We start from the raw sequence: 22,564 nt of genomic DNA, 5'->3' as shown, positions 1-22,564 counted from the left end.
ACATATTGTTGTTATTATTTAAATTGAGAATATGAAATGCAGCGAAGTACCAGGTAATATAAATCAGATCTTACAAGTAAGTTGTTTTTGTAAATGTTATGCACGCAATATTTCGCAGTTCATGAATGAAATTAGATTAACCTCTTGCACTGAAATGACGAGTCTAGCTCGTCATGGCCTCCCGGTGCCAAGTTGCAAAATGACGAGCTACACTCGTCATAAAATTTAAACTTTTGTACCATCAGATAGTGCTACTATATTGATGTTTTGAAAGTTATATAATGATAAAACATCTATAATACACTTTTATAACTTATACTTCAATTATCAGAATTCAGAAAGTAAATTGTAGTGGAAGGGGTTAATTTTCTTTGTCTAAACCATTTTATGGAATGCAAATAGAAACCACTGTGTATGTAGACATTCTAAGTATATTCCTGATCGTATTTGAAAACTACTTTCACATTTGAATCACATGATTTTGACGCCATTTAAGCCTATCCGGTAATTGGAATAAACCCAAGACTGTACAAGGTATATAAAAAAAATCCAAATTAATTCTGTAGTTCGCCAATAGATGGTAACACAAAATAATGGTCGTAGCGATAGTGAAACTTAATCTTGATAGCTGCTAAGCGAAGTGGCTATTTCAATGATGCAATATACTAATGCATTCCGTGCAGAGAGTTCTTCTGGTTGTGGTTTCTTGAGCATATATGTATCTGGGTGTTTGATGCTGCATCACAAACGAAACGTCGGATCAAAGACTAACTTGAAATTTTGCGTTGTTCGTTCAAATCAGCCACAGACGCAGTGAACATGCTGTGTTAAGCTTACAGTGATGATACATTGAGGTATATGCAATGTTTCAAATGGCACAGAAAGTTGAAATGTGGCAAACACCTTGAAGACGACTAGCAAGATGCTTTCACTTGTATCCCCATTGGAAATGTGAAACGACCTAGAGAACTTGTGCAAGATATGAGGACGATAAATGAGATTGCAGGTCTTGTTAATTATATCGTATGGACCGGAACATAAAATCCTAAAGTTGGATTAAACATGCTGTGTATCGCTCCTAATTTCATTCATCGACTGTTGTCCCATGGGAACATCGCATCTGCGTATCCCAAGATTTACATGACCACACCACAAGTGATCTATTTTTCACATCTTAAATCATCATCGGTGATGAGCCTTGGTCTTTGGATACGATCCTCAGATAAAGTAGGAGCCGCCCCACTGAAGGAGGCAAAAATTAGACACAATCTTACGACGAACATGGTTATTATATTTGTCGACATCAACGGCATTATTCATTTTAAATTCTTTCCTTATACCCCGGGACGTCAATACAAGATGCTCTGCGCCGTTTGAGGCAGAAGCGACCAAACCTGTGACTCTCCAAGAATTGAATTGTCTACAACGACAATACAACATTCTAATTGAGCACTTCTCGCTTGTGAGGTTCTCGTTAACCTCAATATATTATTGCTTTCACACAAATGACTATTTAGAGGGATATACTATTTTACCTTTAATAAGTAACGTAGTTTTTTTATCCATAAAACTAGTAGGAAACTTTTAGAAAACAATGCGGAAGTGTGTTTCGAGGATTGAAAAGCATGGGGGAAAACAATGATAACCTTCATTTCAAAAAACGAATGAGTTAAGTACAGAAAAATAATTATAGCATGCTTTTGAGTTAAACTGTAGTAACAGTTCATGTTCTCACATCAGTGCTATGAATGATTTTCTGTGCTTAACATGTTCATTTTTCAAATGTGAGTTACAATCGTTTCCAATGCACTTCCCTTCTGAAAGTAAGAGGGAAATCATGGCAGTATGCGAACCATCCTTTAATCATGTAGTACTAACACTAAATGAGACGAACACACTGTTGTGATTGGCTGCTGATGACATGATGTTACTGCAAAACTTCATTGGCTGTTTAACTATATACTTTTAATGTACTATACATTTGATAAAAAGATAAAGGTATTATAAATAATTACAGGTAAAAGCCTTTGTTTTGATAAGGAGATTGTTGCTACACAACCTAAGTATCAATAGAAAACGTACTAACGATTTCTTGGATTGAACTGAATAAAATCTGTACAGTGATAACTGGCTAGGTAAATGTACGGCAAATTTGCAACATCGCAATGTAGCACTAAACATGCTTTCAAATCTAAACACACACTAATGAATAGTTACCTTCTTTCAAAGAACATTGAATACCAGAATATTTTGAACAATACTGTATATACTCTGAGAAAAAATTGTGCGGCGTATATAAAAAAAAGTTACATTTGTAAATCCTGTAGTTTTTGGAGTTAATGTACATCAAACGTATAGTTGAAAACGCATGTTTTATAATATTTTCCATATAAGTGTTCCATCTATACGTACCTTCCGTATGAAACAATATAGGTAGTTACGATCTCACAAATGGACGTATATAACATACAGCTGACGAATGTAACATACGTATATGTATGTAATATACTAAATATTGTTAGATGTTAGACATCCAGCAATGACATGATGTAACATCTAAGGGCAGTGGGTAGTTAGCATATGGGTAACTTAGGCTCCGTACTGATTTCTGTAGGAAACAAGAGGATTCCATATATTTGTACAATATACCGCTGTCCGGATAACGGATTTTTCTCATTTAGATATGTACAATATCCATAAAATAATCTTGTTCTTACTGAATATAACTGTTGTTCCAGCTTATGAAATTACCCTATCGACAACAATCCTGTCAAGGATTATTGTAAATCAAGGCATTAAGTCACTGTCTGTTTGCTGTCCTCCCACTGATTTAGTTTCTAGAGTTAGCGCCTATGATGTATCCCGGATTCAATATTCGGTAGAATAGCATGGAATGCATTACGGTGACTTAGACTCTAACTTTAACTGCATATCTAAGGCTCATATAGCGTCGGTGCTTTTAAAAGATGTAAAACTACAACAAACAACTAATACTATTAGTTAGTTTTCTTTGAAATCATGCAAACTGCTATTCACAAATTTTAGTCCACCTAACATAGTAAGCCCTCTCATTCATAAATGATTATTACCAAGTATTCTGGAGAAGTAGTTACTGGTAGAGGATGTACAGTCAGGGACAACATTAAGTTTAGGTTGGAGGTGTAAGAAAAGATAGTTTCAGCCTATAGTTTCTGACTGTATAGCCTATAGTTTCTGACTGTATAAGGAGGGGAATATTTTTGCCCCTAACGGCATGCAACCATGCTTTTCTTTAATATAAACAATAATAGCAGAGATAGAAAAGTGAAACATGTTCTGGTGGAAAGGCGTTAAGGTTGTGTATATTTTGGAGAACTCTTTGATTATCTATACTGACAGGAGAAATGTCTATCTAAGGTTTTTAAATAAAGAAAACAATCATTTTGAAAATTTATTGCGGCGAAACTTCAGTTTTATTGATGTCCAAGATTTCAAAATTCATGTCCAAGAGACTGTGAGACACGATCCAAGAAACTGAACTATAAGCAAATATTTTGCACTCTGTACTTAATAATTTTATTGCATGTGTATATGACTTGATGTGGAGGGTTGCGTATGTTCTGGCTCTTTCTTATGAACACCAAGAATGTCTTGTTACTTTTATGGATCTCCAGGTACCATGTAATGGATTAAGATGGCCAGATAAAGTAGATGTCAGATGTGTTCCTTTGAACAATGTTCTTTGGCAAGTATTTGTACAAACACCGATTTTCCACCGTGATAGAGTTCATAACATTACGAAGTCGGATGTCAAGCAGTTTATATTTCTATACACAGAGGAAACAGACAATCCAAAGGTGGTTAGAAACTGTTCTCTCGCTATTAAAACATAAGCATTAATGTAATTTCTTCCTGATTATCCTTATAAACGTAGATTCACTCACTATAGATTCCTTTAATAGACAAACTTTCAGTGCATTTGACTACATATTTTTTACTGATCATAATATCACAGGCCAATTGAAATTTAATACTGTGTCATATATTTAAGTGTTATTGTAATAAAGTAACCAAAATACTACGATTTTTTTATAGTTTGGCTTGAAAGCTCTCGACATATATATTCTGAAAATTTGGTCGTAAATAAAACTGGAGTTTTGCCGCAATATTTTTTAATGTTGGTTGTTTTAAAATAAAAATATTAGATATAGACATTTTTGCTTTTAATATAAATAATTAAAGTGTTCTCTAAAATATGCACGACCATAACTCCTTTCCACCAGAGTTTGCCCCACTTTCCTATTTCTGTTATATTATTGTTTAATTAACAAAAACACTTTGTATGCGTGCTCCTATGTCCCTCAGGGACTGAATCTTCACCTTCTTGTACAGTCAGAAACAACATTAAGTATAGGTTGGAGCTATCATTTCTTAGCCTCCAAACTATACTTAATATTATTTCTGACTGTACTTCCTCTTTCGCTGATTACTTTTCCAAAATATTTTGCGAATGATCATGTAGACTGAAAGAACTCACATATCTTAAGCTTACCAAAATCACTGATAGTCATCTGACATATTTTCTACATTTTTTTATAATTTCAAATAGAAATAATCCATTATAACGTACCAGTTCGTTACACGTTTTATTACTTGTGATGTTTTAATCATCATTTTCTCCTAGAAGAATTTTCACCTTAATATTTGCCTTGCTATTCCAAAGGTTGTGTTTTTTCTTCGTTCCGTGATGATTTCAAAGATTATTTATAATTTGTATATGAATTGTTTGTTGTATTCAATTACACAGTGAAATCCAGATCTATTATAACTTCTACCATTTTTAAAGCCATGAGCAAATTATTTATAAATGAATTGGAGATACTAATATGGGAAATGTTTGTGATAATTACACTGATATTCCAAATCCGAGTTTTAGTATATATTTTTGGTTTTGGGTCAGGAGCTGTTGAAAAAGAAAACGAACGTGATTCTAGTATATGAATTTATAGGAGAATAGTGCCATTATTCTATTAACAGTATTATATTGTAAGTATTATTTATTCTAACGCTTAAACGATTTATTTACCTCTGGAGATGTCTTAATGTGCATTGTTTTCAGATGTTTGATAAATATAAATTACGCAATTTAAATAAATAAAATCACCAAATTTTGATTCTACCGATACTAAATATCCTACTTCTCCATCGGTACAAAAATTGATGCAAGATATTATTACAGTTATATATAGGATTTATACAGGATTTAAATATTAACATTATTGTTACAAATATAATTTCTGTGTATATAATACAATATGTGTACAATGCAATATGTGAAATACAATATGTGTATATCTGGATGATTCATCCATTTGGTCTATTAAAAACGTATCCAGGGTTAATGTGATGTCGAAGTAACCTGCAAGCAAATAACTAGCACCTACTGAAATGAATCTAATAATCTATCGTTGTTCATGGAATTATAGAGAAAATAATTTTATATGAAGATAAATCATCTATACTAATATAAGAAGTAATGTAATGTATGTGTGTATCTCTCTGTCTGACATTAGCTTTTCGTCTGTATAATATTGCATATATGTTTCCTAACACAGAACGTAATGTGTATTTGAGTTAGGTAATTGTTTAAGCTAGCATAGTACATAGTTTACTGCTAATCTGGAAACTCCCACGTAAGCTACGTGGGTTGGTAATTCTCCACCTAAATAGGATAGTTCGCGCAATCATGAACTAAGAGAGAACATGGAGACATTCATTGAATGTAATAACAGGAGAAATCACGCAAGTGGGAACTAACATACTGTTAGTGAACGACATAGTAATGAGACAAATGAGACAATCGAATATGCAATATGCAATATACAATATCGAAAGTTGTTTTATGAAGATACCTCAGACACGTAGCTAGTGGGTGGTCAAGAGGGATCTTATTCTGCTTTCTGAAACTTTCAATTGTTTGTTAAAATGTATCCTAATGCATGATGGGTTAAACTTTGATCAGCGCTCCTTCAAAAATTGTTTCGGTTCCTTATATCTTAGTGCTCTGACTGTAGCCTTGAGGTACATGTTTGTTTCAATGCGGTTTTATGCGTTAAGTAAGTGTCTATTTCATGATTGTTTGTTATTTTTCTATTACAATTTATACTTACAATTTCACAGTTCCGCTATTAAGTACTATAATGTATCATAGAATATTATACAGATGATCGCTGTTGCATAATTTCTGAAACATGTTTTATATTTTCTACATTATACCAGTGTAGTACATGATCTCACCTACCTATGTGCATGATCAAGCAAAACAGGAGTTTTGGAAAATTATCACCATAAAATATCTAGTCACACACTGTGTCAGTCTTAACAGTATTGCATCAATGCTGGTTATTTTCTTCAAGGTCCTTGAATTGTGTGTGGACTATCCTTATTATACAATATTCATACTTATTATTCATAAATTAATGGAACTCTGCAAACATATATTACAGAAACTGAAAAATTTTGAGTGTACTTTTGTAATCACCCTACCATGAGGGCCAAATAAGAGTGTTACATTTAAAAGGTGCCATTTTTAGAAACCTTTTTTAAAATATGTCCAGAATTTCTGAATCGTGATATATTTGTGTGATACTATTCTAAAGTCAACTCTATTAAAGTCAACTAAAGACGATGCTGTACGAGCTATAACTTTAAGATAATTAGGGTAGAGTCAGGAGCTTTGTAAGTGATTTTTTTTTGTTTTCTTTATATGTTGAAACTCTCCTATCTTCCTACTACTAAACTTAGGAAGTCCTTACAAGTATTAAGCTTAGACATGTAGTGTAATTTAGCAATCATTGATTCAGGAACATTAGGGTTTCACAAATTGCTAAACATAACATTTTTTTTAGAAATTTGTCTGAAATTCGTCGAACCTCCCCCAAATGTGCACCTTTGAGGAATGTATATGTTGTCAGTCGATTGGTTGTCCCATTCAGAAGTTAATCACAAAATGAATCATAAATTTGAGGTTGGTTAGAATTCAAGGAGTGGATTCGTAACCGAACTCTGAAATTTCCTTAGATATCAGAGCATTCTGAAAGAGCTAAACCTGAGCTCATTTGCTTCGTCGTTCCTACAAAGAAACAATTATAATTACAGAAAGAAAATGTACTTACATCCACGCTAACTCCTGGAAGAGGAAATATTTTTTGAGGTGGATCTTCTTTGGCTACAAATCGATAAAATTCTTGTTTTCCTTTATACCATTTGACAACATACAGATTCTCTCCGTCCTCCAAATCGTAGTGGCATTCAAGAGTCACTTTATCTCCTACAACCACTGCACCTGGTGATAGTACGGATACTTCGCGTAGGCTGCGCACACCTGGAGAGAGAAAATAAAATGGTCTATGGTAATAAAATATTGTTGTTGATAACCAGAGCAAAAGAAAAATTATTAATTACTTCTTAGGGTCAACGAAATACATTATACAAGAATTCAATTAAACTTACTTTGTCCTCTGGAATGTAAATGGTAGAGTGAAGGGATATTATTTTGTAATAAGGTAAGTTTGATATGTTTTGTATTTGAGAGGAAATGAAGTTATTTATTGCACTCATGTCATCGATTTTGTGTTCGTAATTACTAGTGAACTCCTTGTTAATTTACGCCCAAGCCATGTAGGCCAATGTATCAAATTAATGAAGATTAGTATTATTGTAACGCTAGGTTTTCAGAACTGACCAGAAGAAAATTTTTCGAGCATTGGTTATAACTATATCTCCAGGTTTCATCGTGTTTGTGAGTTTTCTCGGGATACTTCCGTTTACTCTCAAGTTCTCATTTCAATAATTTGTCCATGATCATTCTCTTGCCTTAATCATCATCTCCCTTAGTGTAAAGGACACAATCGTGGAAATTTAAACTGAAATATTTCATTTTTTTTTTTTTTTTTTTTTTACATCTGCAGTTTCAAAAATGCTTATAGATTTGAGTTAAATGTTCAGTGGACAGGCGAGAGCAGTAACTAGAATAATACTCTTGAAAAAAAATAGATATATGTTTGTGTAACTTCAAATACTATACAGACTACTATGGTACTATCATATCTCAGACAGAAAAGTTATCGTATCAAAGTTAAAGGTTGCTGTAAATATAACACAAAACCTGTTTGTCCAAAAGTCTCCAGCTTTTGGGCATCCAAACTATACTGTGCAAAAGTTTTGGAAGTCTTATAGCACGGCTATGTCCGTTCATCTGTCTGTTAATAGGTATCAGAAGTTTATAGTTTAACGTCCCACGATTATACCTGTTAGGCTAAGGAAGTATAGGTATCAGAGGAAAAACGGTAAGAGACATCGAGAAGTGGTTTTAGCAACGAATTGAAATGAAATGAAATGAAATCTTTAAGTTTTACGTCCCACGGTTATGCCGGTTAGGCTAAAGGAGACGGTGATGATGAAAGATGAGTGAAATGGTGGAATGAAGAAAGTGGGAGGAAACGGGAGAACCCCGAGAAAACCCACGAGCACGGTGTTTGTCCACCACAAAGTTCACTTGGCGGGGGCTGGGATCGAACCCGGGACCCCAAGCACCAGAGGTGAACGCTCTACCACTGAGCCACCGCGGCCCCTAGCAACGAATTGAGTGTCCGGAAGTGGTAGAAACTAACCGTTTCCGGTTTTAACGTTGATCTTCATAGAACAAAAACGATAATAGATAGCCTCAAGCGGATTTTAGCAATCGATTGAACGTCTAATGAGAACATACCATCACCATTCATAATACTCTACCGAAACTACAAGTGATTGAAATTTACTAATATACCTACTTTCGATTACAACATTGATTTTCATATAGCGGAAACACTAAGATATATCAATAAGCGCTGGTTTACTGGTAGAGCGCTTACCTCTGCTGAGTTAGGTCCTTGGTTTGATTCCCGACCAAGTAAGTTTTGTATTGTGAACATCATGTCGTAGACTTTCTCTGGTATTCTCATTTCCTTCCACTTTCTCATTCCATTAATTCTTCCATTACAATTCATTTGCCTTAATCATCCGTCTTACTTAGCCTAACGAACATAATCATGGGACATTAAACTAAAAAAAAACATTTCGTTTTTTGTCCCTCTTTCCGTACTTAAAAGTCGAGTTTTCTTTACAGTGAGACAAGGACTTTATTCTTTTTAATTAAGATTTTAAATACTAAGTTTTACGAATCGAACTTTAGCAAATTCTTCGATTTGGTATTATCTGTATAAATAATGAATATATATATATATATATATATATATATATATATATATATATATATATATATATATATATATATATATATAAAATTTTGTGGAACTTTCGTTAGGAACAGAAGTTTCTAAAATGGCAAAACACGGTATTTTTCACTATTTTTAATTAAGTATTTGAACTTTTAAATTTATACCTCCAGCTTAAGGGAATCCTTACATTTGGTATATTTCTGTGCCAAATAGTGGGAACTTTTAATACTGAAGAAATGGCGCGCCCCTTACCCCCTTTAAATGCGAAATTCTCTAAAACACTTAAATACTGATTTAGTTATTTTAAGTAGGGTGTTTATATATTAAGTTACAAGTCCGAAACTTCAGGGATTTGTTAGATGCACTATTCTTGTCAGGCCCGTATCCAGGGTGGTCTAGGGGGGTCGGGCACCCCCTAAATTTTTGCGCCCCCCTAAAATTTTCACGGTGGGCTTACAAATGAACTATAATATGGTGATCAATTATAATATGGTTGGATCGCCCCCCCCCCCAACTTCAGCCGGGCGCCCCTATATTTTTGGGCTGGCTACCGGCCTGATTCTTGTCAAAATTTTTAAACTCCCTTTTGCTCCCATTACGATACATAGTTTTTTAAAAGATCTTAAAATCCATTGCTTTTGTGGTAAATGAACGCTAATTATTGGAAAACACACATGTGGTATATTGGAAAACGTGCGACCTGTTTTTTTTTTTTTTTTTCGATCAATTTTGCTTTACTATGCAATTTCACTACAAAATAAATACGCTCAAGTTTTGCACCATTTTTAAACAATAGTTTCAATGGCCTGGGCAATGATGAGTCACTCACTTCTGTCCAGTTCTTTAATAATAATGAAATTAATGTTTTGTCTACTGTTCTAAACTTTCCAAATGTTCTTTTCTCTTAAGGAGAAAAAGAAGAAATGTTATAGACTTTTAATAATAATAATAATAATAATAATAGTGAATTTAAGCGAAATAATTTATAACGTAGTAAAATAAAAAAGAATTTATATCTCGGAAAACTTTAACGATTTGGAGAAAAGTCAAAAGGGGAAAGAAGCTAGAAGGGGGTTAAAAGAATGAAAGAAATGGAGTTTTCTACTGAATAAAACAGTTTTCAGTCCTTCTGGGAAAACGAAAAAAAAGAAGAAAAAAAGATTTGCTCACTGTTTGTAGTGTGAGAGATGAAAACACCTTACCGAAGAGAAAATTTACCACCATATTAAGTGAGAAAAATGGAAAATGCACCGTTCTTTGGCGTCTATGAGGTTCTACCTTCTCATTCTCGTTTCTCACTTTGTTTATCCCTGTTCCCTTTTACCCCCTTTCTTTCGTACGAGATGAAAGAATCACCCTTTTCCATTGTGAAACTAGGATTTTCCAGTGAGCGGGCGAAGAATTGAAGTGGAAAGGCCGCGAATCGTGATACGAGAGCATCATCAATACAGGGCAACAAGGCAGAAGGGAGTTTGGTATATATCATATACTCCTACATCACACGCATCAAGATGGGAAGGAGTGGTGTGTTGGAGTATTGCCTCCCTCCACCCTTCTCCAATACCACCTCTCTCTAAGTCTGCTATATTAACTGTTGTCTTTGATATTCTTCCCTTACTTTTGATTTTCCTTGTTTCATCAGCAGCGTGGTCAAAAATTATTGGCATGCTGATGCTGCAGTATGAACGCTACTTACCATGAAAATTTTTGCTGACTCGAAATAATGCAGTGTAATCTAGCGATAAAAAAAAGTGAAGCTGAGTTATTTTATATTTTTGCTGTTGTTGAGCAACAACAGTTGCGTGAGTCAATAGTCACTCACTTTTATTCGATTGCTGCAGAACACATGAAATATAGATGTTTTGTTTAGCAAGAGTCTACAAAAAATAAATAAATAAATAAAATAAAAAAATAAAAAATAAAATAAATAAATAAATAAAATAAATAAATAAATAAATAGTATTTTATTAAATTATTTAATGTGATTGAAGCCTTTCTGTACTACACCAATCATGTTGGTAATCTTTCTATCTATTTATCAAATTCGCCATGTAAGTAAACCGTGTATAATGACATTATTTATGAAATAAATAATAGAATCAAGATTCATCAAAGCACAAGACAGTAGGTCCGTATCTCCAGTACCGAATATTTCCAAATGGAAAGTTTTCTGATGTCAAAGTTTTGTACTATTGCCGCTTTATGCAGTAACCAGTTTTTAGTTAAAGTAAAGCACTAAAAAATGGTAGATAGAATCATTCAGCCTACCACTTTACAAATTGTAAGTTTTTCCTTGCAAAAGTTTGTGCAGCAAAGCCCAATTTTTATGCTGCCCCCGTTTTAACTATATACTCCTATCAAAATACACTACAACCCATGTCCCCAGCACTTCAATTTAAAAATTGAAAGGTTTTGGTATACCTCAGTTTTATGCTAGTTATGCGCTTTTGCCATAAACCCCGAATTCGGTATCGCTCCCGTTTTTCAAGAAACATCTTATCAAATATAGTTGAGCCATGTTCTCAGCTGCAAATTTTACAAATTGATTTTTTCTATGAAAAAGTTTTGTGGTCTTTTATGCCACAAACCACACGTTTGCACTGCCCCTGTTTTCCAAATAATATAACAATCAAATTGGGACCCATGTTCCCAGCCCAACATTTCAAATTGAAAATTTTTTTTCTACGCGAAAGTTTTGTATTATTTTATGTCGTTTTGTGCCGCAAATCCTGTATTTTGTTCTGCTTCCGTTTTGAAGATATACCCTTATTGAATATTCTTGACGCCATGGCCGCAGCGTACCGCTTTACAATTTTTTCCATGCCAAAGTTTTCGGCTAGCTTTGTACCCTTTTGCGCCACAAACCTCAAGTATTATACTGCCCTCGTTTTACACGTATACCCCTTTCAAATATGTTGGGGGCCAATACCCCAGCCCCCAATTTTGTCAAATAAAAATCTTTCTTCTATGCTAAAATTTTGTACTAGTTTTGTGCCGTTTTGTGCTGGCCCTGTTTTAAGGATATGCTTCTTCAAAGTATTATCTAGGTATATATATATATATATATATATATATATATATATATATATATATATATATATATATATATATATATATATATATATATATTTGTCAGTGATTCGTGATAAAATTATAAGCCCATCATTTTTACCATTGCAGCATAATGATATTACTATTAGAATATTTTTGCCAGAAATTCCTGTAATATCAACACACTGTCATATTTTGTCCATGTCAGGCTCTTTCCAATAATAGTGTATCATCGTGATTTTCTAGCGATTCATTGTATTGTTTCACAGTATGAAATTCAATGCTAATACTTTACACTTTTCCTCGCATCGAATTGCTCAGTATCTCTTTGTAATCTTCCGTATTTCCTTATTTGCCATGTGATTTCTTATAAACTTTACGCATCATCATTTCTGCAATTATCTGTAAATTCACTGAAATATATATGACGTGTACTGCTATGAGTTAATACAACAATGTACAGAATTTAGAGTTTTGCAAACTACCCTATTTCTAAAAGACAAAAGTCTCAATGCGTCAAGCTGATATCTAACAGTAAGCAGTCAGGGTGACAACTGTGCTATCGTATGCATCCTTGACGCTGAAAGATGTTAGCGTCGTTGCAATTTAACGATTTTTTTGAAACCTTAAACTGTATTGTTTAAATTTAATTTATTGCATTCGTTTTTCAAGTCCCTTTCAGCATCGAGGCTGTTAAGGACACTAAGGTACACTGTAAAATATAAAATATAATTTAAACGCTTTTAGAACAGTTTTTGAGGGGAAAATTTATAAAATAGCGTTTAAAAAGTGTGCTTCTCTTGTCTCAAAAGCGTTAATTCTTAAAAACAGTATCTAGTGGTGGTGGATTAAGTAGTAGCGAACTCAAGTTCAGCAAGTCAGGAATGACCCCTGAGAGCTGATGAGCTGACCAAGTATAACCAAGTTGAATGTGCTGCATCTGGCTAGCCGTAGTCCTTCATAGATTGTAGTGGCAGTGATTTCTATTTGTTCTACTTATTTCTATTTGTTTACTAATTTCATCGGTATTTTAAGCCCATATGACTAAAGAAAACTGAAAATAATGTTACTTGTTAGTAATCTGTTTCTCCGTTCACCGTGATAACATGGAAGTCTAGCTAGTCACGCGGCGAACATTTCTGATGGTGAGGCATGGTTAGTGCATCGGCTGATATAACAAGTGTGTACACGTCTTCTCTCCTTCAATATAATTCAGTTTTGCATATCTTTTTGATTTTCTTGAAACACGGCATATGAGGGAAATTTCAAGTAATATCAACACCTCAGGCCATACTGTCATGTGACTGATGTCACTTGTAAACAAAAAATATAGTTCACAACTTTGTTGCACGCACAGATAAATTAAATGAGTTGTAATAGCTATATTGTTGAACAGCATTTTTATTGACGTCCCAAACTTGCACGTGTCACTTTTCTTTTAGTTTAACGTCCCACGGTTATGCACCGAGGCTAAGGCAGACAATGATGATTTAATGGATGTAAATGATGGAGTGATGAAAACCGGAGGAAACAGGAAAACAGCCGAGAAACCCCACGGTATTTTGTCCTCAATACCGGCCAGTTGGAAAGAGCTGGATGTGAACCACGAACCCTATCAATCAAAAGTGTGCACTCTATCACTGAGTCATCGTGGTCCTTATTTATACCTCTCTTGTTTCGAGTTTATCGTTTATCTGACCACTATTGACAGGATTCCTAGCTTGTTTAATCAGCGTTCTGTTAAGTGGGTGGTATATTGCAGTGTAAGATATCTATTCGTGAATAACATCTCATACATCTTTATTAATTTGTCTTTTGGAAACCACAAATTTATCCAGTGCACAAACCCAGATAACTGTATCAAAACTTTCAGAGAAAATTAGTATTATATTGTTGCAGTAGTTAGAGTTAATTTCGTTTTCCAGAATGATGTTTTATATATATATATATATATATATATATATATATATATATATATACTGTATATATATATATATAATAAGAGATTCCATTATCATAATCACATTTACTCGCAGGGAGAGAAATGTGACAACACTGAGATCGTAAGTACCGTATTGATTTTAAATCTTTGTATGCTCTTTTAGAAAAAGTGTAGTCTATTTTATTCAAGATAAATTTATCTAGCAGACTTATTACAAACAAACAAAATCTTTAATGTTAAAAGATCCCAACTGTATATATTTTGCAACATGTTTCCCTCTCGCTATATTTCTGAGTCTCCTTCAATCATCACAACAATAATCCCATTGTCATTACTGACGATCTTGTTGCCCTTCACTATGCCTCGGAGCAGCCCCGGTAACAAAAAATAACCTGTACCCGACTTATAAGCATAACATTGTGTTCAGTGCAACCTTTTAGCTAATTATTGTACTGATAGAAAATCGTAATAACTTTTATATTAAAAATTACTTTTTAAAAAATAATTAAAAACTCTCACACTATATACAGTTCTGATAATAATGGAAAAGTTAATTACAAAAAACGTTGATGAAAGATAAAACTAGTATTTAATAACCTCTGGTAATGGTAATAATGGGAATCACTCGAAACTTACATTTATGACTAAGTCCATTATGGTAGTTGAAGCAAAATTAGACGAATTATGCTTATTATGTTGCTTAACAGACAAAATGTATTAAGAAGAAATAGTAAAGGAAACATACTGTGACTATTATACTTTAGTAAAAATAATTTAAAAAAGTTAAACATATTTGTTTTATAAGTGATACAATTCTTATAGTGGAATGTGAAGCGAAAATCAATAGGAAGTTGCAACATATGAGGAAGAAAATGTACAAATAACAGAGGATACATACAAATGTGTAAATGACAAAAAAACGGTGAGTGTAAAGAAGGAAATTGTGATAATTAAAACAAAATCTGCAGAGAATGAAGTAAAACATCATTTTTTTAAAGGTACTAAAACCATATTATTAGTGAAATGTAAATTATGAAAGGGAACTGATATTAAACGTTGAAACGGTCCTTTAGGAAGAGGAAAACCTTATTGCAAGGACGGACGTCACGAAAGAGGGATGAAAATTGCTTAAATTGCACGAGATATATTCATGTAGAAGGATAGAGATACTTAGTTAAGTGAGATAGAAAAGCATTTAAAAAATGTTCTCGAGAGTTAAGGAGAGAATGTACATGTGTAGAAAGTAGTTTAGTTCAGGAATAAACCTGTTCAGAATAATATTTCTGAATAAATTGCATTGTTACGGATGATGATAGACCAAGGTACGGTAGAATGTGACGAGAAAAGGCATGAAATTGATGATTCGTGCTAAAGAAAGCAATTCTAACATTAAAGTGATTACATTATCACTTGATCGTTACGTAGAAGTTACTTGATTGGCAGCAAATAACCTATCTGTGATTCCAGAATACATTCAATAGTGTACGTACTTAGAAAATTCTATGTCAATTAAAAGCTTTCAAAATTATTTTTATATAAAACGTAAAAATAGTGAAATTAATCTATATTATAGTGGGAAATTTTAAGGTAATAAAAAAATTATCAATTAAGAAATGATTCAGTTTCCAAGAGATTTAAACTATTTTTTTTTCCTACGAAACTCACTGTCTCTTACCGACACACACACACACACACACAAAACACCAATATGCAAATTTAATGATTTTAATGGACGGAATTTAAAACACTCTCTCTAATGGAATCACATTTACATCTAGTCTTCTCTATTGACTGCAAATAAATTACCATTCGCCTTTTGCCTGGTCTCCTTTCCATAATTAATTGCTCCAAAAAAGCCATTTCTTCTACATCTCAACCAAAATCAAGTAATCTTGGCATCTGTGACTTAAGAAATGTAGTCAAACAAACATATGAGAGTTTTTATCTGTGATTTCTTATACCGAGCTTTATATTTATACGATTGATTATTTACTTTAAAATATTGTACTGGGTAGGACAGAATTACCTGACAGTATTGCAATTGGAATAACGTCTGCAGTTTTGAAAGCAAAAGAGTGTACATTACATCATAATTTGCCATTACTATCCTCACCAGAAAAAAAAAAAAACATTAGAAAATACTGTCACGCACGTGTCCGCCATTTTCAGTTTCATTCTTACATTGCAGAATATTAGGTCTGAGAGTAGTAGAAGTACATCATACTTTGACATTATTTTTGTCAGATATACACTATATATTGACGTTGTTGTTGGCAGAAATACATCATATTTTGCCCCTGTTATTGGCAGCAGGAAACAATTTTAAGAACACAGTTTAAGTATGGAAAAGAACGGCTGACAAGTGTCTTCTATTTCCATTCACACATTGATGAAGTCCTTTTCTGAAATTTGTCATAACATCAAGAAGCATCAGTATTGAAATAATTTCACTTGAGGTGGCAACCTTCAATTCTTCCAAATTGTACTCTTTTATTAATAAAAACTTTAGACTTCAGATGACACCACTAAAAAGTACACACACGCAGACAGATTGGGTGGCCGCGTCGGACAGGAATATCTCCATGTAGTGTACTTAGACGTTGTGAAAACATACCTCCAAATACTGTTACAGAAACCCATGATGTATGGCACCACATTTGAAGATTGTTCAGTTGCATTTTTCGAAGTTGACTGTTAAATATCGTTAACATCGAAAAATATTGATCAAAAGTCACTGTCACAGTTTGACTATCCTGTTTGAAATAAATAACGGATCAACGACTCCACGACTTGACACTCCACACTATATTAGTACTCATTATGAGTGAAGTGGGCGTTTATGAAATTCTCTTAAGTTCGCTGCAGATCAATAACGAAAGTTCTGTTTATTTTTAACGAAACCTGAGGGATGAAAATGGATCTTATCACTCATGATTAAAATAGCGTTATGAGTCTATACTTCCAACATGATTTCAACGGAACGACATCGGTTCGCATAATCACGAGATTTTGCATCCTATGTAAGCACTAATTGGAAGGGGTGAAAACGCAAATCCAAGTTCAGAATTCGTCAACAGGTTCGGCCTAAAGTGTTCAAAATAGTGGAATATGGACGAATTGAACGCCAAAAACTAATTTCTATAGCGTAACGTACTGCCTCGAAGTTTGCTGGTGTTCTCACAAATGGCAGTCTTCTAGCTTGCTTTTGTTTCGCTGCTTATGCAGTTTCTTTAAAGTTCGCAACCACAACTAAATCATGTTGCGACAAGTTACTCAACCACGACGACTGATACTATAATGACGACGGATTGTTCGCAGCATACACACACAACAGAATCATTGTCTATTTAAAAGACATGACTCGGTGAAAGCATGATGTAGTTGCTGCATTCTACTTTACAATGACCACCTCTTTCTCCCTGTGCGTTACACCACCGAACTTAACGCTACGTTATCTCAACTGAAGATTTCCATCTAACGTATATTAATTCTGATATTAATGATAAACATACTTCGTAATGCTATAACTAATTTCAGAGTAAGTCTCAAGTACTACGTGAATGAAAATGAAAATAGCGAACGTTTGCAATACTTTAGCTGTTCTAAAACTTTTCTTTTCGGTGTGGATAATACTGGCAACATACACTAAATTTAATAACGAAATGTGCATCAATTTTCTTTCCGAATATACAAAACTTATCCCAATTACAAAATTGTTATATATTTCTGCCGCACCCTGTCTGTATAACTGAAGACTATTGGAAAATATATTTCAGCATATAGGCTCTAGTAGTAAAACTGAATAACTGTCACTATACGATATATCTTAAATGTTCGTTAGATATTAAGGTGAAAGCTTGTTGCAATTGACTAGAACAGTTTCATCTCTTTACAAAATAAATATCTAACATTTGACGATACATGATATAGATTTGCATTTATTATTTAAAAATAGTATTTGTGTCACTCTTAGGGATAGTGAGTCAGAAAGACTAGTAAAGAACAAATCAATCTTAGCGCCATAAAAAAGGAGTTGAGTAAAGGCCAGCATTTCTTACATATGATAGTCAAGAAAAGTTAAAAAAATGTTCATAAAAGCCAGTATATCACATGAATATCAAGTTCGAGCATAAAACGTTATATCTCTGTAAGATACATATGAGAATTATTGTAACAAGTCACATAAAATATCCCGCAAACAATTCACGATTCTTGATATTCTGCTAGTTGAGACCCTTTTTCAAGCTTGCAGGAAAAACATTTTAGTGCGTGGCGCGCTTCTTCAACCACATTTACATAAATGCTTGTTGATAGGTCTTCACGAAAGAAAAAGAAATATGATATACGTAAATATAAACATCCAAGTACAAGTAATCCAAAGCATAACTGTATGGGAGAAAGTTTTATAAGAATCTTCATTCAACATATAAAATATGACTTACAGATTAACAGACTGTTGTTCTTTAATAGTTCGGTTAACCGAAACATATTAAACTTCTAAAAAATGTCATTATTTTTTATATACAAGATGGTAAGAAGCTATTTGAACAAACTTCAGGGGCTGATTCCCGACACCAAAAGCAACAAATAAGTACTCTGGAACTTTGGTCAGTGAGGGATAGTTTCGGCGATATAAGGTGCCGAAAGCGTGCAAAAATTTATTTATTTATTTAGTCTTATTTTACATGGCGAAGTTAAGGCTCCTGCCTTGTCTCCCACTTGACCATGCAATACAATAGTATCATAATTAGTAATACAATAATAATAATAAAATATATAAAACACTCCCAATCATACGTACACACACACACACACACACACACACACACACAAAATGAACTTCAGAGGGCTGTAATTCTAAAACAACGCAACGTAGAGAGTGCGGTTTAAAACATGACACTCGAAGTCATACCTACTTGATTGGAAAATGTATGTTTCAAACCTCCGCAAGATGTGTACGAGGAATTCCCCGAAAGAACTTAGGGATTCCCTATAACCTGGCAAGAAATCCCTACGTTCCTTTAAGAAATTCCTCGCACACATCTCGCGGAGATTTGAAACATACACTTTTCAAACGAGCCGTTATGACTTCGAGTGTTGTGTTTTAAACCGCACTCTCTACGTTGCGTTGTTTTAGAATTACAGCCCTCTGAGGTTCATTTTCCCACGGTTTCGGCACCTTATATCGCCGGAACTATCCATTACTGACCAAAGTTTCAGAGGACTTTTTTGTTGCTTTTGGTGTCGGGAATCAGCTCCCGAAGTTTGTTCGAATAGTTTCTTACCACCCTGTATATATAAAACATTCAGGAATAAGTAGGAAAAAAGAACCTTAATATTTCAGCAATCGGTACTGTAAAAGCTTCAGTTTATAAATTATATCTGAAATCGCAGTGTAATTAACAGATTTATCTTCATAGTGTAACTTTTCTTTTGTAACCTAAACATGTCCTTTTCTTTACTGACTTGATAAAAAAATATATACGCGTAGTTCTCAATTCAACCCGTTCTTTCTGTTAATGTGGGTGCATCTGGGGGGGTGTTTGTGTGTGTGTGTGTGTATTGTGGTATGTTTGCACACAACCTCGAAGTACACAGATTTTGATTTATTTTCTTTTTGCTTGTTTGTTTGTTTGTTTGTTTTCCCTGAGGTCCCATATAAATTTCATTGGAATGCATGGAAGGCCCATTATCCAGGGGGGCTAGAGGACTGGACCCCCTAAATTTTTACTGGCCCTCTACAATTTTCACGGTAGGCTTGCAAATGAATTATAATATGGTGATGAACGCTATTGTTGTTGGATCGTTCCCCCTATTCTACCGGTCTTCCTATATTTTTGGTCTGGCTACGGGCCTGATGCATGGGTAAATTTAAGGAGGAACATGGGGAACGTCGTTCCCCCATTTCCAGAAAATATAGCTATATGGAGTCTCTCTACTTCCTAAAAAAATTACAATGGGCAAAGACAGCTACGGGGGACAACGTGATGTCATGTCCCCCTACATTTTCAGATCCATTTTTACCCCTGTTATGATGTAATTAGAATCTTTGAAGTTAAAATGAAAACATCTCAATGGGTATAGTGTGAAATTAACCTACCATAATGTGTGTATATTCACTCATAACAAGGTGCACCGACTTTCGTTATTCTTTTTGGTTTGAAAGGATATACCAGTAGCCCTGTATACATTTCGTGGAGATCTAACAATAGACGTTGTATCTAGTCAATTAAGTCCTCAACTATTGACAGTTTTAATTGTGTTGTATGATCATACATCATTTCGATGTGTGTGTACCAATTTTGTTGATTTACATTTTGGGCACTTATGCACAGCGCCGTAATTGAGTATTAATATGCGTATTTGGGCTCCCTAGAAAAAGTTGTTTTTCTGGGCCCCCTTGTAACGGTTACTTTTCACGCCATTAAAAAAAAAAAACACCAGGCAAATCCTGGATTTGATCATAAATTTTATATGATGTAAACTACGGTTTTATTTATGAAACTGTTTCCTCGATTTATATTCAACGCATTCTGACTCCTCTTCCAGAGTCCTTCCTAGGACAGTAACCGCTCGTAAAGAATTTATAAAGTGTTACTTGATTACTTATGCTAGACTACCATAATATTTTGATTTACTTGGTTTATAAGGCTAAATTAGATTGTTCCATTTTATATTAGCGATCTCGTTTATTATTTTCAGGTAACATCGTACAAAAGGTGATTTGATATTATTAATAACATATCTAACATCAAATGTCATCTGATTGGGAAAAAAGAAAAACAAAATGTATATAGAATACTCGACAACATATTTATACGATTTCTGTTATTTATATGTATCATTTTTAGAGCAAGATTTTCAAAAAAATGTATTCTTTTGACAGTGAAATAAAATTATACAGGTTTATATTGTTTGTCTCCATAAGTACCTCATTGCAGTATCACATGCAACGAAATTCGATATCTATTCAAGACTGATCTAGAAGCATCTAAGCGTAAAATAAAATATGGCACGTTGTAATTCTCCTCCTTCAACAAGATTGTACTTCATGACTCCTCATGAAAATTCAATTAACAATTCAGCTGTCTTTATCAAAATGTGGGTTTATACGAGCGATTATATATCCTCTATTGTGTTCCACAATTTATATTCCTTCTCAACCTCATTATTGAAGGAAGTAGTGGCAGATATGAGGCATCACTCTATATTGCCATAACGTTGATTTCTCAACTCAGCCACAAAACCCGAAAAATGATGAAATAATGGAAAACATGAACTATATACAAATGAACATGCATGCACTACAAAAAAAAAATCTATTAGACAGCACCTTAAAGTTAATTGGTAACACATATCTTTTGTTGGGAGAATTGCAAAACAAAGTTTCAAACTCAATGAAGTGCCAACGAAAAAAAAATCAATCTAACAGCAGTCAGTCTATCCTAAATAAGTAAGTGCAACAAGCTGATGTAGTAAGTACATCTACAAGTGAGGTAATTATTCCGTCAATAGAATATAAAACAAAATTATGCTTAATTTCCATGCTTGGATTTTATTTCTGTATTTTTCCTTGCTTATCTCTACGATTTGGACTAATTAAATAGTAAGAAACCTAACTTTTGACGTTATGCATAGTTACCATAGCAACAGAAATTATTCGTGATCGCTATCATGGTTATCGAGAATTCTTGGACACTACATTAGTGGAGAGATAATCAAAGAGTGTTTAAGATGTGTGAACCCGCACACAGATTAACTCAACATTGCTGTATTCACCATTATTAACACACAAAATACAATACCAAACACTGTTGCTCAAATGTTACTTCGGTAGAAATTATTACTATGATGGTAGCATGGAAGTCGCCATCTTGGGTTTTAATAATTGCAAGTTCCTGACTGTCTCTAAAAATTTAAAGAAGATTCGGGTTACCTGATTTCCACAAATTTAAACCTCGTTAGCAATCTCCTGACACCACCAAACTCCACTCCTCTCTAAGGGGTGATTCCTGATTCTGCTCACGACAATACAGGTTCGCCAATCCAGTTCCATGATTAACAAGGCGAACATTCAAAAGTGACGACTAATATCCACATGAGGTCGAGTATAATTTAGAAGTCGAGCGTATCCTTTTATCTAAACGCACTTCAGGTTAGTCCAAGAATACCGAATTTTCACAGGTTGGCCAAAATCGTGCAATTTCGCATAAAAAATTTCTAAAGATAAAAGCTCCACGTCGTCACATTATTCTTTCTTAAAATGGCTGAATTCTTCTCTTCTTTTTACACACGGCATGTCTATTCGCACATT

The 22,564-nt window shown here is 33.9% G+C and overlaps 1 protein-coding gene across 2 annotated transcripts in view; it reads right to left on the bottom strand.

Moving 5' to 3' along the window:
- The window catches only part of LOC145662478 (uncharacterized), an 846,748-nt gene that overhangs the window by 229,923 nt on the left and 594,261 nt on the right, over positions 1-22,564 (bottom strand). For both annotated transcript variants that reach the window (XM_081728085.1, XM_081728084.1), the window contains exon 3: positions 7,155-7,363. In XM_081728085.1, coding sequence (XP_081584211.1) covers positions 7,155-7,363 — 209 coding nt within the window. The remainder of the gene's footprint in view (positions 1-7,154; positions 7,364-22,564) is intronic.

This window comes from Thermobia domestica, chromosome 10, assembly GCF_964235325.1.
Source record: "Thermobia domestica chromosome 10, izTheDome1.hap1.1, whole genome shotgun sequence".
Lineage (NCBI taxonomy): Eukaryota > Metazoa > Arthropoda > Insecta > Zygentoma > Lepismatidae > Thermobia > Thermobia domestica.
This window is presented reverse-complemented; position numbering and strand designations above follow the sequence as displayed.